Genomic DNA, 27,889 nt, shown 5'->3' with positions numbered 1-27,889 from the left:
ATGTCACTTGAAAATTTTTGCAATGAAATGGGCTTCGCAAATGCGGGGTTCATCCATGACTCTTGGAATCAAGTTCTAAAGCCGGACGACTATAACCCTGCTAGCTTTTGGACACGCATCACCGGTAGAAACCAATATGTTCCACGATCCAACAAGGCTAGTAACATCCACAACCCAGTCCTTAGGTACCTTCAGAGAGTAATGGCTTGTACCATTTGGGGTAGGAAAGAAGTAGGAACATGTAGGACGGATGAAATCTTTATGCTTTGGGCTATGCTTACTAATAATCCCGTGAATACTTGTTTTTACATACTTGACTACCTCGCATCAATAGGAACTAAGCCTAATCTTGTAGCTGACATAGTGGTGGGAGGTGTTATCACGTTTATTGCTAGGAAGTTTGGAGTGAGCGAGGAGGAGGGGATAAATGAAATTCAGGGCAACAATAGGCTTAACATAGAGACATTAATCTCTATGAAATTCATTACACATCATCCACCCATGCAATATGCCCTTAAACTCAATGTGCCTATTCTATTTTTGCTTCCTAACCCATCTCGGACTAACACCGCGGTGGAGGAGAATTGGTTGTATGTTGATAATGAACAGGTACATGAGCAACATGACGAAGGAGAAGGTGTTAACTTGCACCAAGAGGGGCACCATGGCCATGAAACCGGTGAGCTTAATGAAAATCAAAGATGGACATGGATTCACAATGAAATCGAGAGGATGAGCACCGAGCAACAAAGGCAAGGTGTTGAAATCTCCGGCCTTCGCAATGAAGTTCAAAGGGGCAACCGTGTCAATGATGAAAATAATGAGATGCTCCGTCGGATGATGCAACACCTCCAACTTCAAGGTCCTCCTTACGGACCTCAATAAACAAATGTGAGCTTTCCTCTTCCTATCTCTCTCATTCTTCTTCTGCTCATCTCCTTCTTTCTTCTCCTTCTACTTCTTCTTCTTCTTCTTCCTTTAATTTCTTTTTCTTTTGAATCATTGAGGACAATGCTTCCCCTAAGTGTGGGGGGGGGGGGGGGGGGGGGGGCTAATAAAGTGTTTAGAGTCGTAGTGTTCCCAAACTCCCTTGAACTTTATTCTTTTGTTTTGTTTTTATAGTGAAAGGCATGACTAGTAACTTGTTTTTAATGTAAATATGACATGAAATTTTTTGTTTTGTCTCTTCTTTAAAGGTTGCTTCTTGTACATGAAAGTAGTTTCTTGTGTTTCTTATGTTCTTGCTATACCCATGTCTTGTTTTATTGTGAAAAATTCTCCAATGAGAAAAGCACCCGGTTGCAATCCTTGAGCAAATGTATGAATAGGTATTTTAAGGAACACGTTCTATCTTTGGTGTTAACTTAGACCCTTTAAAGTCTTAAGAGTAAAAGTAGTATAAGTTTGTGTGGGAAAATTAATCAAATTGTTCTTAATTGTTATATTCTTTTTAATTTGTTAATGTTAAATGGGGCGGGAGAATGACACCAACATGTGGGGGAAAGGACAATTACATCCTAACTTCCTAATTGTGGTGGTGACTCCTTAATTTGAACTTAAAGTGAAACAAATTCATCAATGCTAGGGGGAAAGGACAATTACATCCAAAAAGACTTCCTACGCGGAGATGAAACAAATAATAATTTTGCAACACTGTTTAGGGTGATTTTGAATCTAGGGGGAAAGGACAATTACATCCGAGAAGACTTCCTACGAGGATAGATAGCCCCTAAGCATCTGCAGCCCCTTGTGCTTAATTGTTAAATTAATCTTAACTTAAATTCCCATCACTCTTATATGAAATGAAGAAAGGATTTTTCTCGGTTACTTTAGCACTAGGGATAGAACCTATTCCTCATAATATCTGTCTTATACAGGAGCAAGAAAAGGGTTGGACTGCACACACACACTCACTTGAGACTTGATGTTGGGTGTAATAGGTTCATGAGAAGTGTTTGAAGTTGTAATTAGTGTACTTGAAGCAAAGCCTTTCTTTTGAGACATTTGTTCTTAATATTGCCATAATCAAATCTTTTGTTGCTGCTATGTTTGCTGCCTTTTGCTTGAGGACAAGCAAAGATTCAAGTGTGGGGGAGTTTGATGAGTCATAGATAGTCTTATTTATTGCCTTATTTAGTTTAGTTTTATTTTAGATTTGATTTGATTTTATTGCATTTTATTTTAGTTTAGAATATTTTACTTCAAATTGTGTTTTATTTTATTTTAGGAATAAATATATGGTGGAAGGTGCCTTGGAGCAAAAGAAAGAGGACTGGAACAAATACAGCGCAAGAATACGAAGATACGAGACAAAAATATGTTCCCCCAAAGTCAGAAGCTTGGCACGGCCCGTGCCAACATGTGGCACGGTCGTGCCCGTCTCCAGGACCTGTTTTGCTGCTTTTCTTCAAGCCCAAGTTACCCTGTTGCAAATTTACCGTTTTATCCTTTTAGTTGCTTAGTTTCTAAGTCAGATGTAAAGCTATAAATAGAGTAGCTCTCCACCATAAACAATAATCCTTTACTTTGTTTATTTCAATTGCTATTTTAATAAAAGTCTTTATTTTCCCTTTTACTTTCTTTGCAATTTACTTTACTGTTATTTTCTCTCTTCTTCCCCCATGTCTACGATGAACATGAGTGAGTAGACTTCTTCGTCTTGGGATTGTTGGGGAGTCTAATGACTCAATCCTAAACAAAACATGTCTAAACCCTAATTTCTATGTAACCCTAATTTCTAATCTAGATTCACCGTCTTAACGTGGATTAACAATTATCAAAATGTGGAAGCGAAAGCGGAGGGTTTGATAATCGTTAATCCATCATCGCAAACATCAATTCATAAAGCGAGAGCGGAGTCTTGATGTTGGAACAAGTGAATCTAGACAATAATTGCAAAACAGTGAAATAGTCTTTGCAATTATTGAGACAAAGAGTAGTTTCAATCCTCTATGCATCTTCTAGTAATCATGTCAGTGAAATAGGCTTGGTTACTAGAAGTAAACTCTTACTGGACTTTCATCGGAAAGGTGAGGGGCTAAGGGAAACCGGTCTTTAGAAATTAGTGTGTAAATCATGAAATTAGATGTTTAGATTTTGTCTAGTGAAGGATTAGTCATTATGATGAACCAATGATCCTAAGGCCCTTTATTATTATTGTTTTTACCTTCAGCAATCAACTATCTTTTATTAACTTTCTCTCCTCTAATCATTCACTAAAAGTTAATTAAGTAGAACAACTCCCTAGCGGAACGATAACTCTACTTACTACTATTACTTCGATAGGCCGTGCACTTGCGGTTTGGCCTTATCACCTGGGGAGAATGATCCGTTGTTTAATCCGGAGTTGGCAGAAATTGCCATTTGTAAACCAGCGCAGAGTGTACTTCCGTCGGTATGCTTCAACAAACATTTTTCTTTGAAAATCCCTAACTTTTTCCTGGACCGCCCTTTCGGGTTTTCAGTCCACCAGGAATAGATTCCTTTTTTATGTCCCTAATTTTTGCCTGGACTGCCCTTTCGGGTTTTCAGTCCACCAGGACGTTCTCTATTGCCTAAACCGCCTTTTCAGGTTTTCAGCTTAGCGAACTTTTATTTTTTTTGTATTTCTTTTTGTATTTTTGAATTATGTCTGCATCTTGCTCAAAGAAGAGGTCCTCTCCATAATGCTTAGCCATGTTTCTTTTCTGCAGTGTAACAGTTCTCGAGGCGGATGCTGATGTACGCTTCACCTACTCGCGAGTTCAAAGAGAGCGTGTTTGTTGTTCACACTAAAAGATGTAAAAAAAAAAGTTTTGTATTTTTTTAGAAAATTTTGCTTCAAGTATTGTCATCAAAAATAGAAGAAATTTTGCAAATAGAATAAATGAGAGTTCCAAATAAATGGGTACAGGCTCAAATTTGATGAATTGAATGGTGGCCTGCCAATGGCATGGCTCCACGGATCTTTGAAATTTTTTTGAAAAATGGTGAATATAATGGGAAGGGTACATTGAACACAATAACCGTTATACTTCCTGACAACTTTGAATTCCCCTGTTCTGAGTCTTTGATCTGCAGATGATTCGAATCGGAGGTCTTTTGATAGTTGGTTACTCCAAGTGGATGGTGCCTGACTGATGCAGTTATTTTTTGTCATGATCCTTAACTTTTGCATAGATCGCCCTCTCGGGCTTTTAATCTATCAGGATAATCATATTTGTTCATGTCTCTAATTTTTGTCTGGACAGCCCTTTCGGGTTTTCAGTTCACCGAGACGCTCATTTTTGGCTAAACCGCCTTATTAGGTTTGCGACTTATCGAGCTTATATTTTTTTGATAGAGTATTTCTTGACTGCATCGGCCTTCATCGGACGTGGAGTTTGTCACCATCCGTAGTCACAAGAGTCATCGCACATAGGCCTTTATAGTTAGACGTCCACTTGCCCCTGGAGTCTGGTTGGGATGATAATACCTCTTTGGGCACAGTCTCTTTCTTGTATTTCACGGTGGCGAACCTTCTCGTTGGAAGTTTGTTTCAACCTCTTTTGACATAGTTGTACAAGGTCGTCCTGTATTTTAAGTTCAATCAAGTTTGGACTTTGGCAGAACTCCTATCGGCGGGACTTCGACCTCCACGGGAAGCACGACCTCCATGTTGTATGATGCCACTATTCAAACTTTAATTTCTCCAAAACATCAATATGGCACTACGACCTGTCAAATATGGTGATACCACCATTTCTCCTCAAATAGAAAAATATTGAAATATTTTATATACCATTAAGATCATTCATTCTTAATTCCGACGGGACATTATTATTTCCAAAAGGGAGTATGATCTTAATAGTACTCTTTATTTTGAAGGGACTTATATTATCGAAGGGACTATGTTTTAAGACCATTCTTAATTCCGAAGGGACATTAAACCGAAAAGGTACTATGCTCTTAAGAACACTCTTAAATCCGAAGGTACAGAAAAAGGAGATGAAGAGAAGAAAGACTCGTCAACACAAGTCAGAAAGGGAGAAGAGAGAAAGAGTTCCCGACAACTCAATGAAACTCTTTGGTGTGTTTTTTTTGAACTAGGTGAGCTCTCCTTTTATAGGGAGAATTTGTAACTAATTTGGAGAAACTTAAGAATTAAGTAAACTTAAAAATTAAGCAACTCACAGATCAGCTCAAGTAACAAACTAATCGGATAAGTTCAAAAAGAAACAAATCCACTAACGAAGGAAAGATAGGAAATTCAGTTGGATTCTCAATCTTATCACAACAAACATAACCTAAAATTATGGGAAGTGATATTCATAAATAAAAAATAATAATTATTATTATTTTCATCATTATCAGGTATTTAAAATTAAATACCGCAATTTAAACACTACTAATCTGTGTGTTCTATTTTATGTGGGACCCCCACATTCTATTTTTTTTAATTCACACAACACTAGATCAAAGGTTAATTATTTAGTGTTTAATCTTCCAACCTTCCAATTTCTTTCCAACTTCACACCAATGTTCCAACAGTACTAGATTGGTGAAGTATAATGACAAAGGACGGTTTTTAGGGCATCACTCCTTCTGTAGCCGTCCATCCGAAGTTGTCGTGTATACAAAGTCTCTACTTTCACTCTCCGATGACGATGAGCATGTTTAGGAAGATGGCACAAACAAGAACAATGAGGTTGTGAAATACACTGCTATGTCATGAAATGTTTATGTTATTGGCGGAAATATTGACAGCTTTGTTTCTTTGTTTGTATGGTTCAATTTTATTTATGCATGTGTAACTGGATTGCATTCTAAATTTATGTTATTGTCACCACTTGAAATTGTTTCATATGGTATATTAATATTATGAGTTTATGCATGTTGAAGGATAAAGAAGGTTTTGCTCTATAATTTTTACTTAAGCTCTTGCCATTTCTCCGTTTTCCACCAGGAATGATTAAGAAAACTAATTTCAAATTAATGAGCAACTATACATGAATTCATAAGACTTTTATATTATAAGAAACATTTAAATCACCCCATGATCCTAAATAGTGTTGCAATTACAAGTTGAAGTCTTAACACTTCATTTAACGTATAATGCAAATATTCACTGGGAAGATTTTTTACTCATGTGCAATCCATGTTTAAATTAACTACTAGAGGAGGCATTCTTTTAAAGCTAGAATAAAACAGTAGTTTAATGCAAATGGTTCATTCTGTCATTGCACAGCTTGTATGGTAAATACTTAAGAGCTTTTCTTTTCTTGATTAAACTAGAAATCTAATAATAAGGCAGCAAAAATTTGAGAAAGTTGGTTATGAATTAGTTGGAATCCTAATTTTATTTCTTCTTTTCATATTATCTTTTGGATGATAAATTATTCATTCATTGCTTGTAAATGGTGAAATGAAATAGACACACATCAGATAACTTCCAATTTTAGTTTTTTGTTGTCTTGTCGCCATATCATTAAATTGTAAAAGCAATCGATGTTTTATAGCTAATGAGAATCACTCAACAGGGTAGCCCTATGACCTATAGACTCCATATTGTGGTTATGGAATTAAAAAGGAATGATATTTTATGCTTTATATTGCTCTAACCTGCATTTAAAACTCACATTTACTGGATGTTTGTTCCATCGGTCCTGTTTGAAAGGATGGTAAAACCTTGTGAGTGATTATCCCTAAGTTTGAGAAAATCAAGAATCTCAAAATTCTAATTGTTAGGAATGCAACATTTTCAACTGGATTGGATGGGGTTCTCATCAAGGTACTTTCTGATCCTGATAATTTTTTTGAATTCAAGTAGTTATATAATATTCATAGTCCTCTTATTTTGGGATAATCAAATACTGAAAATTATACTTTCTATTTGCGTGTATATGTTTTATATAGATAGATAGAGAAAGATATAGATTCTTCTATAGAAATGCATGTAACATTTAGACACCACGGATAATGGCTGCCATGCATGTCAATACCACCATCAAAGCTTCCATACAAACACCACAACTTTATTTATTTTGAATCTTGATATGCGAATGTCATCATCGATTTTGATCACACATAAATTTTGCATCATAATTTGTGAACACAAATAACTGCATCTTATCTGTAATTGCAAGTAAGATTCAGACACAATTGGACTACATAGATATACAAGATGAATTTAATCAGCTAAAGTTTACTCATGAAGATTTATGTGAGTTTTTTTTCGTGACATTACTTTGGTCAAAGCTCAAAGCTCTTTAATTTATTGCAAAACAGTACCCTTAACTATCCACGCTTTTCAATCTGCGAATGTTCTGCTTTAAACAACGTAGATGTGTTAATTTTTTCTCCACAATGAATATATCCTTTATTTGTTGAGTAAAATGTTAAGACTTAAAGTTGTAACTTATTGTAGCACTATTTGGGTCACAAGGTGAATTCATTTTGATGTTTCTTCTGAGGATCTAAAGTCTTAAAACTCATGTGTAACTCATTAATTTTTAATTAGTTTTTTTTTCCTAGTTTGAAACATAGAAATAGAAATGGCCAAAGTTAACATACTCCACTGCTTTTAGAGAACAAAACATTATTTTTCCTTCAGCAATGCTATTTAGATGCAAGACTTATACAAGCATTGTCTCTCTTTTGCATAAAAATGACACCATTTCATACTCTACTACTTTCCTCATATTTAATAAAAAATGTTGCGCAAACATATTAATAGTTTTTGAAATGTACTAATGTAAAATTATTAGTGAGACCCACATTTTTTAAATGTACTAATGTAAAATTATTAGTGTGACCCACTTAATTATTAGTGAGACCCACATATTAGTGAATGGATGCTTATTATACATTACCCTTCAAATTTGATTGAATAAGTGATGTGTACGCATGAGGACTTTAACTACATCTTAATAAAAGAACAACCGAAGATGCTCTTAAGTGATTACTTAAACTTCCTTCCCACCTTTATGAGAATGTTTTATCTCCACTCATTTTCTTGGGAATAAAAGTATAGGAATTCCTATACTTTTGTAGGTTGTTTAGTTTATTTACTGACAAATCCGTGTTGTTGCTATTATTAGGTTGGATAGAGAGGGTGTTGAAGGGTGGTGGTGCTGGATGAGTGTAGGTTTAAGTTGATGATGAGTGGTCTTGGAACAACCTTCATAGAGGTGATGATTCAATTAAGCAAGCTTACCAGTTGTTGTGTGAGGCGATAGTTGATTGCGCAGTGTTACCTCTGTTGCAAGCTTTTATTTTAAATCCTATAATTCTAGTGAAGGTTTCTTTTATAATTTCGGTGAGGGTTTCTTTATTTGATTCTGGATTATTAAACAACCAATTATCTTCTAAGGATAATTTATATTGTCATGGAATTTTAAATATCGACCGTCAGGATTGTGTTTCTTAGATTTATATTTATTTCTTGATTATTTGCTTCGGGCTTATTTCTCTTGATACACCTAGTGTTTTTCCTAATAAGGGATTGGACCATGTCCATTAATTTGATGGTCTTTTCATGACTTGTTGGGTGATTCGTCAAAGAACCAACTTTATATAGTTAGCAACCGTTTAGTCCATTTCGAAATCAATGAATGATATCATTTTTACGCATAAGGAGGCTAATGCGTGTGACATTATTAATGTTACTAAATTTTTATCATGGAGTGGGCTTAATCATCCTTTTCCTGATTCTAAACCGTTCACTTCAGTGTTTGATCCGAATTCTTGATGAATGATTGCAGATTATAAGTTGTAGAATCACAATGTGGATTAACCGAAAACGCAACAACATTAGACATAGATGATGAGGGCGCTATCAAGAAGTGCGGCAACGACGTTCTCAATGGAGTAATCATCAATGAACTGGAGTCTTCCTCACTCTCTTCCAATTCACCTATTCTCAGAATCAGAAAAAAAATCGTAACAACACATCCTCAAGTTGCATATCTATGTATCTAATATGCATATTCATTAATTTGATTTCAGGTTCTTTGTAAGTTGTATCTGTTTTGTTTGTTGGTTGTAAAAATGAAATCTTGCAGGTTGGATCAGAGTTCCAGTGGCTGTGGTGATAAGTGGTTTAATTCATAGTCTCATCATTTAACTTACTTATGACTTCTTCTAAATTTTATATATTAAAAAAAAATATTGGGAAGATACGATTGAGAATTGAAGTTGTTTTAATTTTTAAAATGGATGAACTAACACAATCACTAACTTTAATTTTTTACAAATTCTTATTTTGGATAATAATACATGAACTTACTTTGAGTTTTTAACATTGTATAATTTAGTTGTTAGTTCATACAACAATAAAATTTATTTAGGCCAACATCCATTTTCCAATCATATAGATCAAAATGAAAAGAAGTAGATAGAACTAACAAAAATAATTTGATGCTAATTTAAGTTCTATATTTGCCAATTGCTAATAAGAATTGAGGATTGAGCGGTACTATTGTTTATCTTCTCAAGACAAAAACCAAAGAAGATGGGTTATTTGGGAAGGAAATGAACAATAGGATTTTTAATTAGAAGGGTTTGGATTCAGTTCACATAGCAGACAAGGTTAAACTACTTGTCTTTCTTGTGGTTAAAGGTCAATAAGCACTCTTTCGCCTTCAGTTATCATGATTGGTGGCGGCACCCTTTATCTTGTATGGGTGTTATGGTGTAATCTTCTTTTTATCGTTACTATTTCATGGTGATCTTTAACTTTGTAATGTGTTTGGGTGGTTCTCTTTGCGCGTCTTGTACGAGATGAACCGCTTATGGTGATTTAATATATTCCATTATGACTTCTTGAAAAAAAAAATCAAAATAATGCAACGAAAACTGTTTGAGATGCCTAATTTCTTTTTTACTTCTCTTTTTTTTTTTTTTATAGAAAAACTAAAATCATGTTAAGTTATAGAAATCTATGTTTGCAAAAATTTTATTTTTTTGATCAAGGTTGAATTAATAATTTTTTTTCTTGTTTCTTGCACTTAAAAGTAGAAAACTTAGAAGGAAGAACTCTACTCTGTAACTAAACTAAGAAATTAATTTTTTTAAGAGATCAGTGCACAAAGCCACTCATTTTAAGAGATCTCACCTGACATATAGAAACAAGGTAGTTATGACATAGCAGTTTATATTAACTTGGTTCAAAACATTCCAATAAAGTATTGGAGTTACCTTATAAAGCAAACTAATTAATTAATCCTATTGGTAAAGAAATCTATGGTTTCCTTGTCACGTTTTGTTCCATCCTGCTCTTTCAAAAGGGAAAATTTTGGTTCAAACATAAATAAAAACTTAAAGTAACTACAAGAAAACTTGCTTGGATTTTACCTGCTATCAGGTTTCCATTATCAGGCCACCCACCATTTATGTCCATGCTTTAGATGTCCTGTCCTGAGCGTGAGGGGGTATGTTAAGAGTCCCACATCGGATAGATGAGACTCTTGATGATAGCTGATGACACTCTGTCATCCTAGTTTTTCTTAGGCATTTTTATGTCATTTTGGGTCATATTCATTGCAATGCATGGAGTTACAAGCTACAAAAGGAAAGAAAATGAAGATTTTGAAAATTGAAAATCGGCCACCGATTTTTGCTGCAGTTTTAGGCCATCAGCTTCGAAAAAAATCGGCCACCGATAAGAGAAAATCGGCCACCGATTTTGGCACTTCTGGCACGCGTTTTGGAAAATCGGCCACCGATTTCTGGAGCACGGTGGCCGATTTTTAGCTTCTTATAAATAGAAAAGAGGTGTTTCTGAAGAGGGGATCACGATTTTTGGAGATCAAAAGGCCTAGAAACACATAGGAGAGCGATTTGGAGCAACTTGGAACATCATTGAAGGAGTTTTAACAAGGTTTATTCATGAATTCATCTTGTAATTCTTCTTTTATTGTTTATTGCTCAATTATGTGTAACTAAACCCTCCTTTGTTGGGGATGAATAGACCTAGATGAACATGTTTGTTATGACCTATTTTATATTATTGATTGAAATTCATATGATTGTTTCTCTTATTTCCGTTCTTAATGCTTTTTATTGTGTCGGCCGCCTTTAAATTGATTTACGGTTTATTTTGTGATACGGAAGTGGAATTGATAAACGCTTTGAAATAAGAGATCCTTGCCTTTGTAATCTAGGAATAGATACAAACCCTTGGAATCATTAAGAGAATTCTTGTTCGTTAATGCTTAACCCTAATCTTCAAATTCACTAAGGAATTAGGTCTTTAGTTTAGGTTTAAAGTTTTTGTCACTAAGGAATTAGGGCAAGAATAAATTAGATAATTCGGTAACAATCATATGAGTCGATTCAATAGTTGAGACTAAGTTATTAGCTTTTCATGGTCATCTAGCGAAATTCATCCCTAGCATCTTTTCTCCCATTAATCTTGAATCATTTTACTTTGCTTAATTTTCAATATTGCATAAAACAAACCAACTTCGTAACCTTTTGTTCAATTGAGTTCTAAATACAATTCAAACGTATAACGCGATCCTCGAGTTCGACACTCGGTCTTACCGATTTAAATTTACTACTTGAACGATTTCGTACACTTGCGAAATACGCCATCAAGTTTTTGGCGCCGTTGCCGGGGATCGCCAAATCACTATTGAATTTTATTTTCTTAATTGAAATTTTTTGCTCTGCAACAAAATTATTGTTTTTATTTTTGTTTTTAAAATTATTACTCACTCATTGTCTAACCTTGTATGCGAGGCCAGCCCTCAGCTGAACTTACCTTTATTCCAGAAGTTGAAAAGTACTGCCGAGCAATCCGGAAAGAAACAAAACTCCGAAAACTTCGAGAAAAGGAAGGGACCAGCGGAGTAGAGGTTGACACGGACGAGCAGTTAGACGAAGAGATGGCGGAGGGACAACAGCCACCACCGCCACCACCTGAAGAAAGACTTCTAGGAGACTATGGGGCCCGTGACAGAAACCGAAACAGGCTGACCATCACTAATCAGCCTGTGACGGTAAACAAGTTTGAGATCAATCCCGGTCTGTTGCGGGAGTTGAAGGAGAATCAGTATGCGGGGAAGTACAATGAAGATGCCAACAAGCACTTGAAGAGTTTCTTGATACTTTGTGAGACAGCTAAGGTACAAGGGCACTCTGAGGAAGCAAAAAGATTGAGACTGTTCCCGTTCACTTTAACTGATGATGCATATGAGTGGTTTGATTCCTTACCGGCTGGTAGCATAACAACTTGGAATGAGATGGAAGATAAGTTCTTGGAGCAATTCTTTCCTACAGCTCTATTTGTGAGGAGGCGACAAGACATTTCCAGCTTCCAACAGAAAGAGGGAGAGTCCTTGGGAGAAGCTTATAAAAGGTACAAGAAGTTACTCTCAGCATGTCCCGAGCACAACTATGATACTACAGTTCAAATGCAGATTTTCTGTAATGGTCTACGGCTGGCTACTAGACAAGTCCGCGACACAGCTTCCGGTGGTTCCATAAATTTCAAAACCGCCTCTCAAATAATCAAAATCATTGAAGCTGTTGCACTTAATGAACAAATGGAGATGTATGATAGAATTGGTCGTACAAGGGGAGGACTCATAGATCTGAATCAACTTGAGCTCAAAAATGTTCAAAGCATACTAACTGGTAAGCAGATTCAAGATGCAGTAGCTGCTGAAGTGTCAAAGAAAATGGCAGCACTTAACTTAGCTCAACCCCAAGTTGCTCTGGTGAATCAAATGAACACTGTCAAATGTGATTGGTGCGCTGGCCCTCATTTCACTATGCATTGTGATGTGCCCATGGATGCAACCCAAGTGGAGATGGTGAACTACCTCAGCAGTCAAGGGAACCAGGTTAGAAATAACCCTTTTGCAAATACATATAATCCAGGCTGGAGGAACCATCCAAATTTCTCTTGGAAAAATCAACAAGGTGGTTCTCAAAATCAACAACAAGGGGGTTATCAAGGAGGTTCATCAAACCAAGCACCTAAGAAGGCGGATTGGGAGTTAGCAATTGAAGCAATTGTAACGCCCCATTTTTATTCTAATATTTTAGTAGATGTGTGAATATTTTTATATGACCTTAATTGCTATATATATATATATGATTTTATGTGAAATATATGTTTTATATGATTTTTATATGAAATATGTTATGATGCTATTTATTATATGAATATTGGGGTTGTGTATTATTTAAATGAATGTTGTTATTATTGGATAGAAATAATATGAGAAATAGAAATATTATAGAAATAGTATTTATTTTTGGTTAAGGGGAATTAAGTGGAAATTAATAGAAATTAAGGGAGTTGGGTGAGAAAAGAAAAGAGAGATATTTTTGAAGTAAAAGAAAGAAAAAGGGAGAGAAACATTTTCACGTAAAAACATTAGAAGAAAACTGGTTTTGGAGAGAAAACCTAGAAGAGGCCAAGAGAGAGCTAGGAAGGAATCGATTGCGGTAGCTTGACGTTTGGTGTTGCTGAATTAAGGTAAGGGTGGGATTCCTTTCAATAATCATGGTATATAATTCTGAAATTTGATGAATTGTTGTTCTTGGTTTTAGGGTTAGAAGTTTTATGTTAATTGAAGAAAATATGATGAATGGTGTTGTTTGATGCATGTTTCTATGTTGTTTTAGTTACTATGTTGTATATAGAACCTGTAAACATTGTTCTAATTCATTTTGGGTGATTAAGGGATCAGAAAATGGGTTTTTGGGGTGAAAATGGTGTTAAAATCGTAACAGTAGATGAAAAACTTGCCAGAAATTCGCTATTAGCGAAACCCTCTGGAACAGGTACGCTATTAGCTCAATTTTCGCTATTAGCGAAATTGTCCAGTGACAGCATTTTCTGTTTCGCGTTCTTGTGTCTTTTTCACCCGTTTCTATTTTGAATTAGCTTTAGGTGTAAACATAAAAGTTTTAGATAATTGAGTTAGCTTTCTAATGGCTTTGGAGTGACTAGAAAATTATTTGTAGATTTAGAGTTATGATGAAAATAGTCCAAGTGGGTCTTCAGAAAATTTTAAGAAAACTTAGCATAATTAATCTCTAGTTAGTCCAAAAACTTATGGTTGGTTTCCCAACTTCAAACTTAAGTGTTAGGGATTTAGTTGAGGTGTTTATGGATATTTGACTTATGTTCAATTGATCAAAACTTAATTGCTTTTGGGGGATGTTTTAGACTTTGAGATGAATGTAATTGATTTATATATATGTTATGTTGTTGATTTCCGTTGTTGATGTCGTTGTATCATCTGATGTCGAAGTTGGGGAGTGTGTCATAATTGTTTTAGGCACATATGTTGTTGTTGCAGTCGCTGTTGAAGTTGTATGTTGATATACACAAGTTGAGTCCATTTGCATACTCACAATTGTTGGGGGCTTATGCCCTGGAATGTTCATCATTCAACCCGTTGGGGGCTTATGCCCTGGACTGTTTATCATTCACCTGTTGGGGGCTTATGCCCTGGGATGCTTTAACCATCCAAATTGTTGGGGGCTTATGCCCTGGAATGCTTAGCATTCAACGCGCGTAGATTGGTACCACCTGCATGATGCATTAGTTGTTGTTGTCGTTGTAGCATTGTCGAGTTGTTGTCGTTGTCGGATTGTCGAGTTGTTGTCGTTGTCGAATTGTCGAGTTGTTGTCGTTGTCGAATTGTCGAGTTATCGGTGTCGTTGTGGATAATGTTGTTGTTGTTGTTGTTGTTGTTGTTGTTGTACCTTGTTTCCGAAAATGATTATGTTGTTGTTATATGTATTCTTTATATACATTATTAATGATGCATGTTGTGATATATTGTTATTTTCATTAATTTGATGAATTATATATTATCATTAATGGATAAGTTTCTCACCCCTTCTACGTATATGTTGCCTCGACCGTGGGTAATGTGCAGGTAATGATGGCTTGTAGGTTGATTGGCTCAAGTGTCTAGGGCTCTGATACATATTAGGATGGGGATCGTCGCGAGTGTCTTCTCATTTCTTTTATGTATCACATATTTTGGAAAAGACTTGCTATTAGAATAAAGTTGAATTATGTTGTGGCCTTATGCCAAGACTTTTATTGATGTTGAATTTGGTTGAATTTATATTTTAAAGAATTATTCCGCTGTAGTTTGTAAGAAAATTTAAATGTCGGTTTTTTAAATAAATAGACAATTTTCTATTATGAAATTTTGAAAAGTAGTGTGACACTCCGTTGTGTGATTACTCTGATTTTATTTATTAATATTAATTTGTTGGGAGAACGGGGTGTTACAATTGGTATCAGAGCAGGTCGGTCCGTCTGGCCAATTAGTAGAGTCGTGTCGAGCCTAGTAGTGTTGTGTGACAATTTTGTATTGTCCTTGTTGTCCTGTTTGTTGTTTGTTGTGTAACCCTTAGTATGAACTGGTTGGAGTACAACCATGTGCATATTAATTGTTTTAGGAAGACGGTGTACTTTTCTTCTGCTGAAGAAGAGAGTGGAGCAGAATTTTTATCTACCAAGAAGCTGAAGCAGTTAGAACATGATGGAAGCTTGATGTTTTCTTTGATGGCGTATTTGTCTGTAGAGAATCAGTCGATAATTGGTAGATTGCCCGTTGTGAATGAATTTCCTGAAGTTTTTCCTAATGAGATTCCGGATGTGCCACCGGAGAGGGAGGTTGAATTTTCGATTGAACTAGTGCCGGGTACGAAGCCGGTGTCGATGGCTCCTTACCGTATGTCAGCTTCGGAGTTGGTAGAGTTGAAGAAACAATTAGAAGACTTGCTTGATAAGAAGTTTATAAGGCCAAGTGTGTCACCTTGGGGAGCGCCTGTGTTGCTAGTTAAGAAGAAGGATGGTAGCATGAGATTGTGCATAGATTACCGTCAGCTGAATAAAGTGACGATAAAGAATAGGTATCCACTTCCGAGAATTGACGACTTGATGGATCAATTAGTGGGTGCTCGCGTGTTTAGCAAGATTGACTTAAGGTCAGGTTACCATCAGATCAAGGTGAAGGATGAAGATATGCAGAAGACGGCGTTTAGGATGCGATATGGACACTATGAATATAAGGTGATGCCTTTCGGTGTTACTAATGCACCTGGTGTGTTCATGGAATATATGAACAGAATTTTTCATGCTTTTCTGGATAAGTTTGTTGTTGTGTTTATTGATGATATCTTGATTTATTCTAAGACTGAAGAGGAGCATGCAGAGCATTTGAAGATTGTTTTGCAGGTGCTGAAAGAAAAGAAGTTGTATGCAAAGTTGTCAAAGTGGGAGTTCTGGTTAAGTGAAGTAAGTTTCCTTGGCCATATTATTTCTGGTAGTGGTATTGCAGTTGACCCGTCGAAAGTTGAAGCGGTATCGCAATGGGACACTCCTAAGTCAGTTACAGAGATTAGAAGTTTTCTTGGTTTGGCTGGTTATTAAAGAAGATTTATCGAAGGATTTTCGAAGTTGGCACTTCCATTGACTCAGTTGACCTGTAAAGGTAAAGCATTTGTGTGGGATGCTCAGTGTGAGAGTAATTTCAATGAGTTGAAGCGAAGATTGACGACGGCCCCAATTTTGATTTTACCAAAGCCAGATGAACCTTTTGTTGTATATTGTGATGCGTCCAAGTTGGGCTAAGGTGGTGTGCTTATGCAAGATGGCAAGGTAGTGGTTTATGCTTCGAGGCAGTTGAGAATACATGAGAAGAACTATCCTACGCATGATTTAGAGTTGGCTGCTGTGGTTTCTGTGTTGAAAATTTGGAGACACTATTTGGACGGTTCCAGATTTGAAGTGTTTAGTGATCATAAAAGTCTGAAATATTTATTTGATCAAATGGAGTTGAATATGAGGCAGAGAAGGTGGCTAGAGTTGTTTAAGGATTATGATTTTGGTTTGAATTATCATCCGGGTAAAGCCAATGTGGTTGCAGATGCCTTGAGTAGGAAAACATTGCACATGTCGGCTATGATGGTGAAAGAATTTGAATTGCTGGAACAGTTTAGAGACTTGAGTCTTGTTTGTGAATTGGCACCTCAGAGTGTACAGTTGGGTATGTTAAAAATTAATAGTGATTTCTTGAAGAGCATCAAGGAAGCACAGGAAGTTGATGTGAAATTTGTAGATTTGATGACTGCTAGTAATCAGAATGCAGATGGTGATTTTCAGGTTGATGATCAAGGAGTGTTGAGATTCCGAGGCAGGATTTGTATCCCTGATAATGATGAATTGAAAAAGTTGATTTTAGAAGAGAGTCACAGAAGTAGCTTGAGTATTCATCCGGGAGCTACACAGATGTATCATGACTTGAAGAAACTGTTTTGGTGGTCTGGATTGAAGCGTGATGTCGCACAATTTGTTTATGCATGTTTGACTTGTCAGAAATCGAAAGTTGAACATCAGAAGCCTGCTGGTTTGTTGACACCATTAGATGTGCCGGAATGGAAATGGGATAGCATCTCCATGGACTTTGTGACGAGTTTACCAAACACTCAAAGAGGGCATGATGCCATTTGGGTTATTGTCGATAGATTGACGAAGTCGGCACACTTCATTCCGATTAAGATCACTTATTCAGTAGCTCAGTTGGCGGAGATTTATATTCATAATATTGTGAAGTTGCATGGTGTCCCGTCGAGTATTGTGTCGGATAGAGATCCGAGGTTCACTTCGAGATTTTGGAAAAGCTTGCAAGAAGCTTTGGGCTCTCAGTTGAAGTTGAGTTCAGCGTATCATCCGCAAACGGATGGTCAGTCAGAAAGAACGATTCAATCATTAGAAGATTTGTTGAGGGAGTGTGTGCTTAAGCAAGGTGGATCTTGGGATAGTCATCTACCGCTGATAGAGTTCACGTACAACAATAGTTACCATTCGAGTATTGGTATGGCACCTTTCGAAGCTTTATATGGTCGAAGGTGTATGACTCCTTTATGTTGGTTTGAGTCGGGTGAAAGTGTTGTGTTAGGGCCTGAAATAGTTCAGCAGACTACGGAGAAGGTCAAGATGATAAGAGAGCATATGAAAGCGTCGCGGAGTCGACAGAAGAGTTATCATGACAAGCGTAGGAAGGACCTTGAGTTTCAAGAGGGTGACCATGTGTTCTTGAGAGTCACTCCTATGACTGGTGTGGGTCGTGCATTGAAGTCCAAGAAGCTGACTCCAAAGTTTATTGGTCCTTATCAGATATCTGAGAAAATTGGCACGGTGGCTTATAGAGTTGGTTTGCCACCACATCTTTCGAACTTGCATGATGTGTTTCATGTGTCACAACTTCGGAAGTATGTAGCGGATCCTTCACATGTCATTCCTAGAGATGATGCGCAAGTTAGAGACAACCTTACGGTAGAAACTTTACCTTTGAGGATCGATGATCGTAAGGTGAAGACGTTGAGAGGCAAGGAGATACCTCTAGTGAGAGTTGTTTGGGGAGGAGCAGCTGGTGAAAGTCTTACTTGGGAGTTGGAGAGTAAGATGCAGGAGTCTTATCCTGACTTGTTTACTTGAGGTAATATTTCGAGGACGAAATTCTATAAGTTGGGGAGAGTTGTAACGCCCCATTTTTATTCTAATATTTTAGTAGATGTGTGAATATTTTTATATGACCTTAATTGCTATATATATATGATTTTATGTGAAATATATGTTTTATATGATTTTTATATGAAATATGTTATGATGCTATTTATTATATGAATATTGGGGTTGTGTATTATTTAAATGAATGTTGTTATTATTGGATAGAAATAATATGAGAAATAGAAATATTATAGAAATAGTATTTATTTTTGGTTAAGGGGAATTAAGTGGAAATTAATAGAAATTAAGGGAGTTGGGTGAGAAAAGAAAAGAGAGATATTTTTGAAGTAAAAGAAAGAAAAAGGGAGAGAAACATTTTCACGTAAAAACATTAGAAGAAAACTGGTTTTGGAGAGAAAACCTAGAAGAGGCCAAGAGAGAGCTAGGAAGGAATCGATTGCGGTAGCTTGACGTTTGGTGTTGCTGAATTAAGGTAAGGGTGGGATTCCTTTCAATAATCATGGTATATAATTCTGAAATTTGATGAATTGTTGTTCTTGGTTTTAGGGTTAGAAGTTTTATGTTAATTGAAGAAAATATGATGAATGGTGTTGTTTGATGCATGTTTCTATGTTGTTTTAGTTACTATGTTGTATATAGAACCTGTAAACATTGTTCTAATTCATTTTGGGTGATTAAGGGATCAGAAAATGGGTTTTTGGGGTGAAAATGGTGTTAAAATCGTAACAGTAGATGAAAAACTCGCCAGAAATTCGCTATTAGCGAAACCCTCTGGAACAGGTACGCTATTAGCTCAATTTTCGCTATTAGCGAAATTGTCCAGTGACAGCATTTTCTGTTTCGCGTTCTTGTGTCTTTTTCACCCGTTTCTATTTTGAATTAGCTTTAGGTGTAAACATAAAAGTTTTAGATAATTGAGTTAGCTTTCTAATGGCTTTGGAGTGACTAGAAAATTATTTGTAGATTTAGAGTTATGATGAAAATAGTCCAAGTGGGTCTTCAGAAAATTTTAAGAAAACTTAGCATAATTAATCTCTAGTTAGTCCAAAAACTTATGGTTGGTTTCCCAACTTCAAACTTAAGTGTTAGGGATTTAGTTGAGGTGTTTATGGATATTTGACTTATGTTCAATTGATCAAAACTTAATTGCTTTTGGGGGATGTTTTAGACTTTGAGATGAATGTAATTGATTTATATATATGTTATGTTGTTGATTTCCGTTGTTGATGTCGTTGTATCATCTGATGTCGAAGTTGGGGAGTGTGTCATAATTGTTTTAGGCACATATGTTGTTGTTGCAGTCGCTGTTGAAGTTGTATGTTGATATACACAAGTTGAGTCCATTTGCATACTCACAATTGTTGGGGGCTTATGCCCTGGAATGTTCATCATTCAACCCGTTGGGGGCTTATGCCCTGGAATGTTTATCATTCACCTGTTGGGGGCTTATGCCCTGGGATGCTTTAACCATCCAAATTGTTGGGGGCTTATGCCCTGGAATGCTTAGCATTCAACGCGTGTAGATTGGTACCACCTGCATGATGCATTAGTTGTTGTTGTCGTTGTAGCATTGTCGAGTTGTTGTCGTTGTCGGATTGTCGAGTTGTTGTCGTTGTCGGATTGTCGAGTTGTTGTCGTTGTCGAATTGTCGAGTTATCGGTGTCGTTGTGGATAATGTTGTTGTTGTTGTTGTTGTACCTTGTTTCCGAAAATGATTATGTTGTTGTTATATGTATTCTTTATATACATTATTAATGATGCATGTTGTGATATATTGTTATTTTCATTAATTTGATGAATTATATATTATCATTATTGGATAAGTTTCTCACCCCTTCTGCGTATATGTTGCCTCGACCGTGGGTAATGTGCAGGTAATGATGGCTTGTAGGTTGATTGGCTCAAGTGTCTAGGGCTCTGATACATATTAGGATGGGGATCGTCGCAAGTGTCTTCTCATTTCTTTTATGTATCACATATTTTGGAAAAGACTTGCTATTAGAATAAAGTTGAATTATGTTGTGGCCTTATGCCAAGACTTTTATTGATGTTGAATTTGGTTGAATTTATATTTTAAAGAATTATTCCGCTGCAGTTTGTAAGAAAATTTAAATGTCGGTTTTTAAATAAATAGACAATTTTCTATTATGAAATTTTGAAAAGTAGTGTGACACTCCGTTGTGTGATTACTCTGATTTTATTTATTAATATTAATTTGTTGGGAGAACGGGGTGTTACAGCAATGGCTACCAACATGAATTCCTTGGCTCAAGAAACCAGAGAGGCTCAAAAGAATACAAGGGCTTCAATCAAAAATCTTGAAACTCAAGTTGGGCAAATTGCTCAACAACTCACACAAAGAGCTCCAGGAACCCTTCCAAGCAACACTGTCATCAATCCAAGGGATCATGAAAATGTGAACATGGTTACTACAAGAAGCATGAAGAGGGATGAATCACTATCATCTCAAGCTAAACATGATGAAGGTGACTCATCTCCTGAACTAATTGAAGTGGAGGTTGAAGTGCGTGATGCCGTTAACACTCATGTTGTCGAAGAGCCAGAAAAGAAAAAGAACGATGATCTTCCAAAGCCACAAATCAAGCTGCCTTATCCTCAAAGGTTGAAGAGAGAAAAAGATGAGAAGTGCTTTGCAAAATTCATCGAGATGTTCAAAAAGCTACAAATCAACATCCCATTTGCTGAAGCTCTCCAACAAATGCCTTCATATGCAAAATTCATGAAGGACATCCTTTCAAGGAAGAGAACAATTGATGATGAAGATGTGATGCTCACCGAGCAATGTAGTGCTGTTTTACAAAGAAAAATCCCAAGGAAGCTAAAAGATCCGGGTAGTGTTACGATTCCTTGTACCATTGGAGATAGAACTTTTAAGAAGGCGTTGATTGATCTTGGAGCTAGTGTGAGCTTGATGCCTTTGTCTATTTATAAGAAGTTGGGCATTGGAAGAGTAAGAGACATAAGGATGACTCTACAGTTTGCAGATAAATCTTACAAATTTCCCTATGGCATAGTTGAAGATGTTCTTGTGAAAGTTGATAAATTCATCTTCCCGGTAGATTTTGTTGTTCGTGAGATGGAAGAAGATGATGATATCCCTTTGATACTAGGAAGACCGTTCTTGCAAACCGGAAGGTGTTTAATTGACATGGAAGATGGCACTTTAACTTTGAAATTCTTTGATGAGGTGGTGAAGTTGAATGTTCTTAAAGCTATGAAGCACCCCGAAGAGAAAGAAAAATGTTATAGGGTCGACATGATCAAATCCTTTGTGAAAGGAAAACTCCAAAAAGAGATACCAGCCATACTTGAAAGAGTCTTAAGCTTGCCACCAGAAATTGCACAAGAAAGTGAGGATCCTAAAGAAGGTGAAGTCTTAGCTATGTTGGAGGCCTCTCCATCCCACAACCGTCGCACCCCTACTAGGTGGGAGGAACTTCATCCTCAAGACGAAGTTGTGGAGAAATCAAAAGAAGCACCGGTAGTTGAACTCAAACAATTACCTTCTCACTTGAAGTATGTGTTCCTTGGTGAGAAAGAGAAGTACCCAGCCATTATTAGTTCTAACTTGAGCAAACTTGAAGAAGAAAAATTGTTAAGGGTGCTTAGAATGTACAAGGGTGCTTTGGGTTGGTCTATTGAGGATTTGAAAGGCATAAGTCCTACTTTCTGCATGCATAAAATATTGATGGAGGATAACTTCAAGCCGGTGGTGCAGCCACAGCGAAGACTAAATCCAGCCATGAAAGAGGTGATTAGAAAGGAGGTGGTGAAGTTACTTGAAGCTGGTATCATTTATCCCATTTCTGACAGTTCGTGGGTGAGTCCCGTCCAAGTTGTTCCTAAAAAGGGTGGGACTAGCGTGGTTACAAATGAGAAGAATGAGCTGATCCCAACACGTACAGTCACCGGGTGGAGAGTTTGTATTGACTACAGAAGGCTGAACACTGCAACCAAGAAGGATCACTTCCCACTACCTTTCATTGATCAAATGCTTGAGAGGTTAGCGGGTCATGAGTACTACTGCTTCTTGGACGGTTACTCCGGGTATAATCAGATTGCGGTGGCACCTGAAGATCAAGAGAAAACTGCTTTCACATGTCCTTATGGGATATTTGCTTACAGGAGGATGCCATTTGGGCTATGCAATGCCCCTGCCACGTTTCAAAGGTGTGTTATGTCCATATTCTCCGATATGCTTGAAAAACATATCGAAGTTTTTATGGACGATTTCTCTGTCTTTGGCTCTTCTTTTGATAATTGTTTGCATAATTTATCTCTTGTATTGGAAAGATGTCAAAAAACTAATTTAGTCCTAAACTGGGAAAAATGCCATTTCATGGTGAGAGAAGGAATTGTTTTGGGTCACCGAATCTCCCACAAGGGGATAGAGGTTGACCAAGCAAAACTTGAAGTAATAGAAAAACTTCCTCCTCCCACTAATGAGAAAGGCATTAGGAGCTTTTTAGGCCATGCAGGTTTTTATAGGAGGTTCATTAAAGATTTTTCAAAAATAGCAAAACCCCTCACTAACCTGCTTGTCAAAGACATCCCTTTCCAATTCAATGATGAGTGTTTAAAAGCTTTTAACACTTTGAAGCAAAAATTGATCACTGCCCCTATTGTCATTGCACCTGATTGGTCACTACCTTTTGAAATTATGTGTGATGCAAGTGACATAGCTGTTGGGGCAGTGCTTGGTCAAAGAAAAGATAAGTTGTTGCATGTTATCTATTATGCCAGCCATGTTTTGAATCCGGCACAACTTAATTATGCCACCACTGAAAAAGAACTTCTGGCTGTTGTTTATGCTTTTGATAAATTTAGATCTTATTTGTTAGGGTCTAAAGTTATTGTTTACACTGACCATGCTGCACTAAGGTATTTGTTTTCTAAGCAGGAATCTAAGCCAAGGCTACTTAGGTGGATACTTTTGTTACAGGAATTTGATTTAGAGATCCGTGACAAGAAAGGGTCGGAGAACACGGTGGCTGACCATGTAACGCCCCATTTTCCGTAACGATAGAAATTGGTGTTACGTCTTAATACTTGAGTGTCTAAAGCGAATTAAGTTCATAAATCTTACTTTTACTAGTAAATTAATTTGGTTACTAAAAATTTAATTTAAATAAATATCTTTCTTGCATTTTTTTTTTAAATAAAAGTCTTAGCTCTTGATCGTAAAACATAAAAATAAAACACAAGGATATAAAATATGCATCAATATATTCTACACGACGTTAATTATCTTGCCCTTAGGCTTACATACTCAGGCTTGTCAGGGTTAGTTAGATATTTTACAAACACCTGCAAGTTAAAGTACGTCATACTTAAGTCAAACTAATTAAACATAAGGAGAGATAACTAGTTTTTTTGATTCCTATGGTTGTCCTACTTATTCCTGTGCATATCAGTGTTTGGGACACCATATCCAATTCCCAAACTGCATCTCATATTTCCTCCAGACACTCAATCCTTCAGTTCCCCGAGTGACTCAATGACTTCCCCGACATTATCTGCAAATTGTAAGGGTGAAATACTCGCACACAAGGTTAACTAAATGCTAATAATATTACATGATGATACATAATATTTTATAGTTACATGTAATATTTTTTTAAATAAAGAAATATATAACAAAATTATACATGTAATTTCTTTCACTATAAAATCCTTCAAAAATTAATATAACCACATAGAAATTAAATAATCACAAGAAAATATAAATCAATTGAGAACACAAAAATCTATGGCAACCACACACATCAAAGTTAGTCAAAACAAAGATCACTTAACACTTTATCATAATCAATACAAAGGTTATAGTTTTGACTTGTTAGTAGCATCTTGGTTAAACCTACTCCATGGAGACCTCTATTATGAGTGTAAGGCCGTCTCAACTGCCATAACATGATTGTTTGCAATGAGTAGATATATAATCTCTACTCCAACCATTCTGGCCCGATCGCTGCACCTTATTGTAGATAGTCCTGCACAGTCAGGTATCACTGCGTCGGGTATTATGATTTCCTCCAGTTAGAGAAGCTATCACTAACTATTGGTAGGAGTTCAAAACGCCTGTGACCCCCAGAAGGTCTGTAGTCGACCCAACCGAACCTATCCTCAGTCTTATATACGTTATCGTATTATAAGAAACAACCTGTATTACTCTTTACAAAAATTATTATTTTTGTAAATCTTCAACACAACTGTTTTCATCAACAATCGACTTAACAATTTAATTGTCAAAAGTCCTAAATGTACCTTAAGAGAAATTTCTTCAAATAAAATTAATAATAATAACTGTGAGTTAGTTATAAGATAAATAAATTAAGAAAAATATATTATATATACTTACAATACCACGTTTAACTGATTACTTAATATATGTATATGTATGCATAATATTTAGAATGTTTTCTAGAATTTCTTCTTTCTACTTACTGTCCATTTCAATAAATAATATAAATAATCAAATTTGCTCATTAATAATATATATTTAAAACAGATTAATACTACAATTAAATACACAAATTTTCTTAATCTCATGTGATAATATACATATATATCTTGGGCGTTCTCTAAAGTATATCCCCTTACCTTTGAGCTTTTCAAATCTTGAGTAATCACCTTCTTCAATCACCTAATTACTCATCAAAATAACTATCTCTTAACTAGCTATCATTGTAATAAACACTAATTATTAAATGCTAAATATTTAAGAATTATAGAGTTAACTATATATTTGGAACGTAACAGCATGAACATTGAAAAAAATTCTAAAGACAATTTTTCCAATAGCTACAATGAACTAGTTAATACAAGTGGTGATATCAGTTTATTCTTTCTTTCTTATTCAGTTTATATATATATATATATATCAATAGATGCAACTTAATTAAATTTACATAATTAATATAGTCAAGTGTTTAAACTCCTAAATGTGTAGTAAGAATTTAATAAATAAATTCATGTTACTAATCTTTAAAGAAAATGACTATTCCATTTTAATCAGCTCCATCACTAAAATATGGCTAAGTTAAAACATAACTCATTTCATTTTATTTTATTTGTGAAGATCTAGTGAGATTTATAGTTTTGGTTCTCTATGGCATAGGTAAAATATTAATTTTAACAAAAGTTTATTGAAAGACCAAACTATTTTCTAGTGGTTAGCTAAGTTACAAGAAAGAACTTTTTGGACAAAATAATACAAACAAAACAAAGGAATAAAAGAACTAGTTTGTTTTTGGATTATTAAACAAAGTAGTTTAAAAAAATAAAAGAGAACTAAGAATCACACCTTTGTTTTAGTCCCCTTAGTTCTGCTATTGCTATGCAGGTTTGTGATTTTACAAAGAGTGCAAGTGCCTATTTATAGGAAAACAAGTGAAAGGTTTTGTGGTGCAAAGAGTGCCACGTTTTCTTACTAAAGGATTGTAAGGAATATACTTATGTTTATACTTCTGTAACATTCATGCATAGTGCCACGCCATTCACCAAATGAATAAGCCACGTTACTGATTCTTATCAATATACTGTACATTCTTATCCAATATTGTTTTTAAAAAAAATCATAAATAATATAATTAATAATATAATTCAATCATATATATTTTTCTGGTTTCAAAAATATATTTATTTATTTATTTCGGTAATAAAATTTATACAGTCGAGCAAATCACTGTCCGAAATTTGGTAGAATTTTAAGCCGAAATTTTTAACATAACCTGTTATAATATTATAGTACTAATATATAACATTATTTTTCCTAAATTCACTCTCTAGAAAAGAATTTAATTATCAGTTAATTCAGAGTAAAATACCGCAAAAACACACTAAATAATGCATAAAAAAAATAGGGTGTCACAGACCATCTTTCTCGCCTGGAGAAGATGGATGAAACAGAGGAGGAGAGGCCTATCAAGGACCTCTTTGCTGATGAGCACATCTTAGCTGTTACGATGGTGCCGTGGTTCGCGGACTTTGCGAACTACATGGTGGGTAAGATTATTCCTCTTGACTTTAACTCCCAACAACGTAAGAAATTCCTACATGACTGCAAGTCGTATGTGTGCGATGAACCATTTTTGTATAAAAGGGGGGTTGATGGGTTGTTAAGAAGGTGTGTCCCCGAAGATGAACAAGAAAAGGTGTTGTGGCACTGCCAATACTCCAGCTATGGGGGACACTTTAGTGGGGATAGGACTGCTGCAAAGGTCCTACAATCAGGCCTGTTTTGGCCTACTTTGTTCAAAGATGCCTTCACCTATGTTAAGAAATGTGACCGCTGCCAACGCACAGGAAATATTTCAAAAAGAAACGAGATGCCACAAAATCCTGTGTTAGAAGTGGAAATCTTTGATGTATGGGGAATTGATTTCATGGGACCATTCCCATCCTCATGCTCAAAGATATACATTTTGGTGGCAGTGGACTACGTTTCTAAGTGGGTAGAAGCAATGGCCACGCAAACCAATGATGCTCAAGTAGTGGTTGCCTTTCTTAAGAAAAATATTTTTTCACGCTTTGGGGTACCTAGAGCGTTAATTAGTGATGAAGGCACCCACTTCCTCAATCGAAAGATGGAGGCATTGTTGAAAAAGTACAATGTGCATCATCGGATTGCCACACCGTATCACCCTCAAACAAGTGGCCAGGTGGAAGTATCAAATAGGCAAATCAAGCAAATTCTTGAAAAAACAGTGAACTCGTCCCGAAAGGATTGGTCACTAAAGCTTGATGATGCCTTGTGGGCATATAGAACAGCATTCAAAACTCCGATAGGTATGTCTCCTTTTCAAATTGTCTATGGAAAATCTTGTCACTTACCTTTGGAACTTGAACACAAAGCATTATGGGCCACCAAATTCCTGAATTTTGATCTTACCAAAGCAGGTGAATCCAGAATTCTTCAACTTCATGAGTTGGATGAATTCCGGAATTACGCTTATGAAAATGCCAAAATTTTTAAAGAAAAAACAAAGAAATGGCATGATAAAAAGATTCAAAATAGGGAATTTTGGGAAGGGCAATTGGTTTTACTTTTTAATTCCAGGTTGAGACTGTTTCCTGGGAAGCTGAAATCAAGATGGTCCGGTCCATTTAAAGTGGTGAAAGTTTATCCCTACGGTGCCATTGAGGTGAAGGATCCAGACTCTGATAGAACTTTCAAAGTGAATGGGCAGAGACTCAAACCATACTATGGGGGAGAGTCAGAGCGTCCAACTGAGTCTATCCCGCTGCACTCCACTTGAAGGAAGAAAAGTGGACCGTCAAGCTTAGGACGTTAAACCAGCGCTGAGTGGGAGGCAACCCACTGGATTCGAACAGGTATAATTTTTACATTTCTGTTCTTAAAAAAAAAAAAGGGTCAAAATCGGCGGCCGACCCTTC

At 36.1% G+C, this 27,889-nt stretch overlaps 1 protein-coding gene and 2 long non-coding RNA genes across 3 annotated transcripts; 2 read left to right on the top strand and 1 right to left on the bottom strand.

The window, feature by feature from the left end:
* On the top strand, positions 1 to 27,853 carry LOC146927026 (uncharacterized). The gene is made up of 7 exons (XM_085707005.1): positions 1 to 609; positions 11,706 to 12,980; positions 16,976 to 17,093; positions 20,698 to 23,492; positions 26,356 to 26,646; positions 26,773 to 27,179; positions 27,552 to 27,853. The coding sequence occupies exons 1-7, from the start codon at positions 1 to 3 to the stop codon at positions 27,748 to 27,750; spliced, it is 5,694 nt and encodes a 1,897-aa protein (XP_085563131.1). The 3' UTR covers positions 27,751 to 27,853.
* LOC146927028 (uncharacterized) lies at positions 18,593 to 20,645 on the top strand. The gene is made up of 2 exons (XR_015005578.1): positions 18,593 to 18,944; positions 20,347 to 20,645. It is a non-coding gene; the product is annotated as an uncharacterized LOC146927028 (long non-coding RNA).
* On the bottom strand, positions 23,701 to 26,332 carry LOC146927027 (uncharacterized). The gene is made up of 2 exons (XR_015005577.1): positions 25,797 to 26,332; positions 23,701 to 25,136 (listed from the first exon to the last, which is right to left on the bottom strand). It is a non-coding gene; the product is annotated as an uncharacterized LOC146927027 (long non-coding RNA).
* Positions 27,854 to 27,889: the final 36 nt, after the last annotated feature.

The sequence above is a fragment of the Medicago sativa genome, chromosome 4 (genome assembly GCF_051527215.1).
Source record: "Medicago sativa cultivar Bolivia chromosome 4, Bolivia_mono, whole genome shotgun sequence".
Classification (NCBI taxonomy): domain Eukaryota; kingdom Viridiplantae; phylum Streptophyta; class Magnoliopsida; order Fabales; family Fabaceae; genus Medicago; species Medicago sativa.
This window is presented reverse-complemented; position numbering and strand designations above follow the sequence as displayed.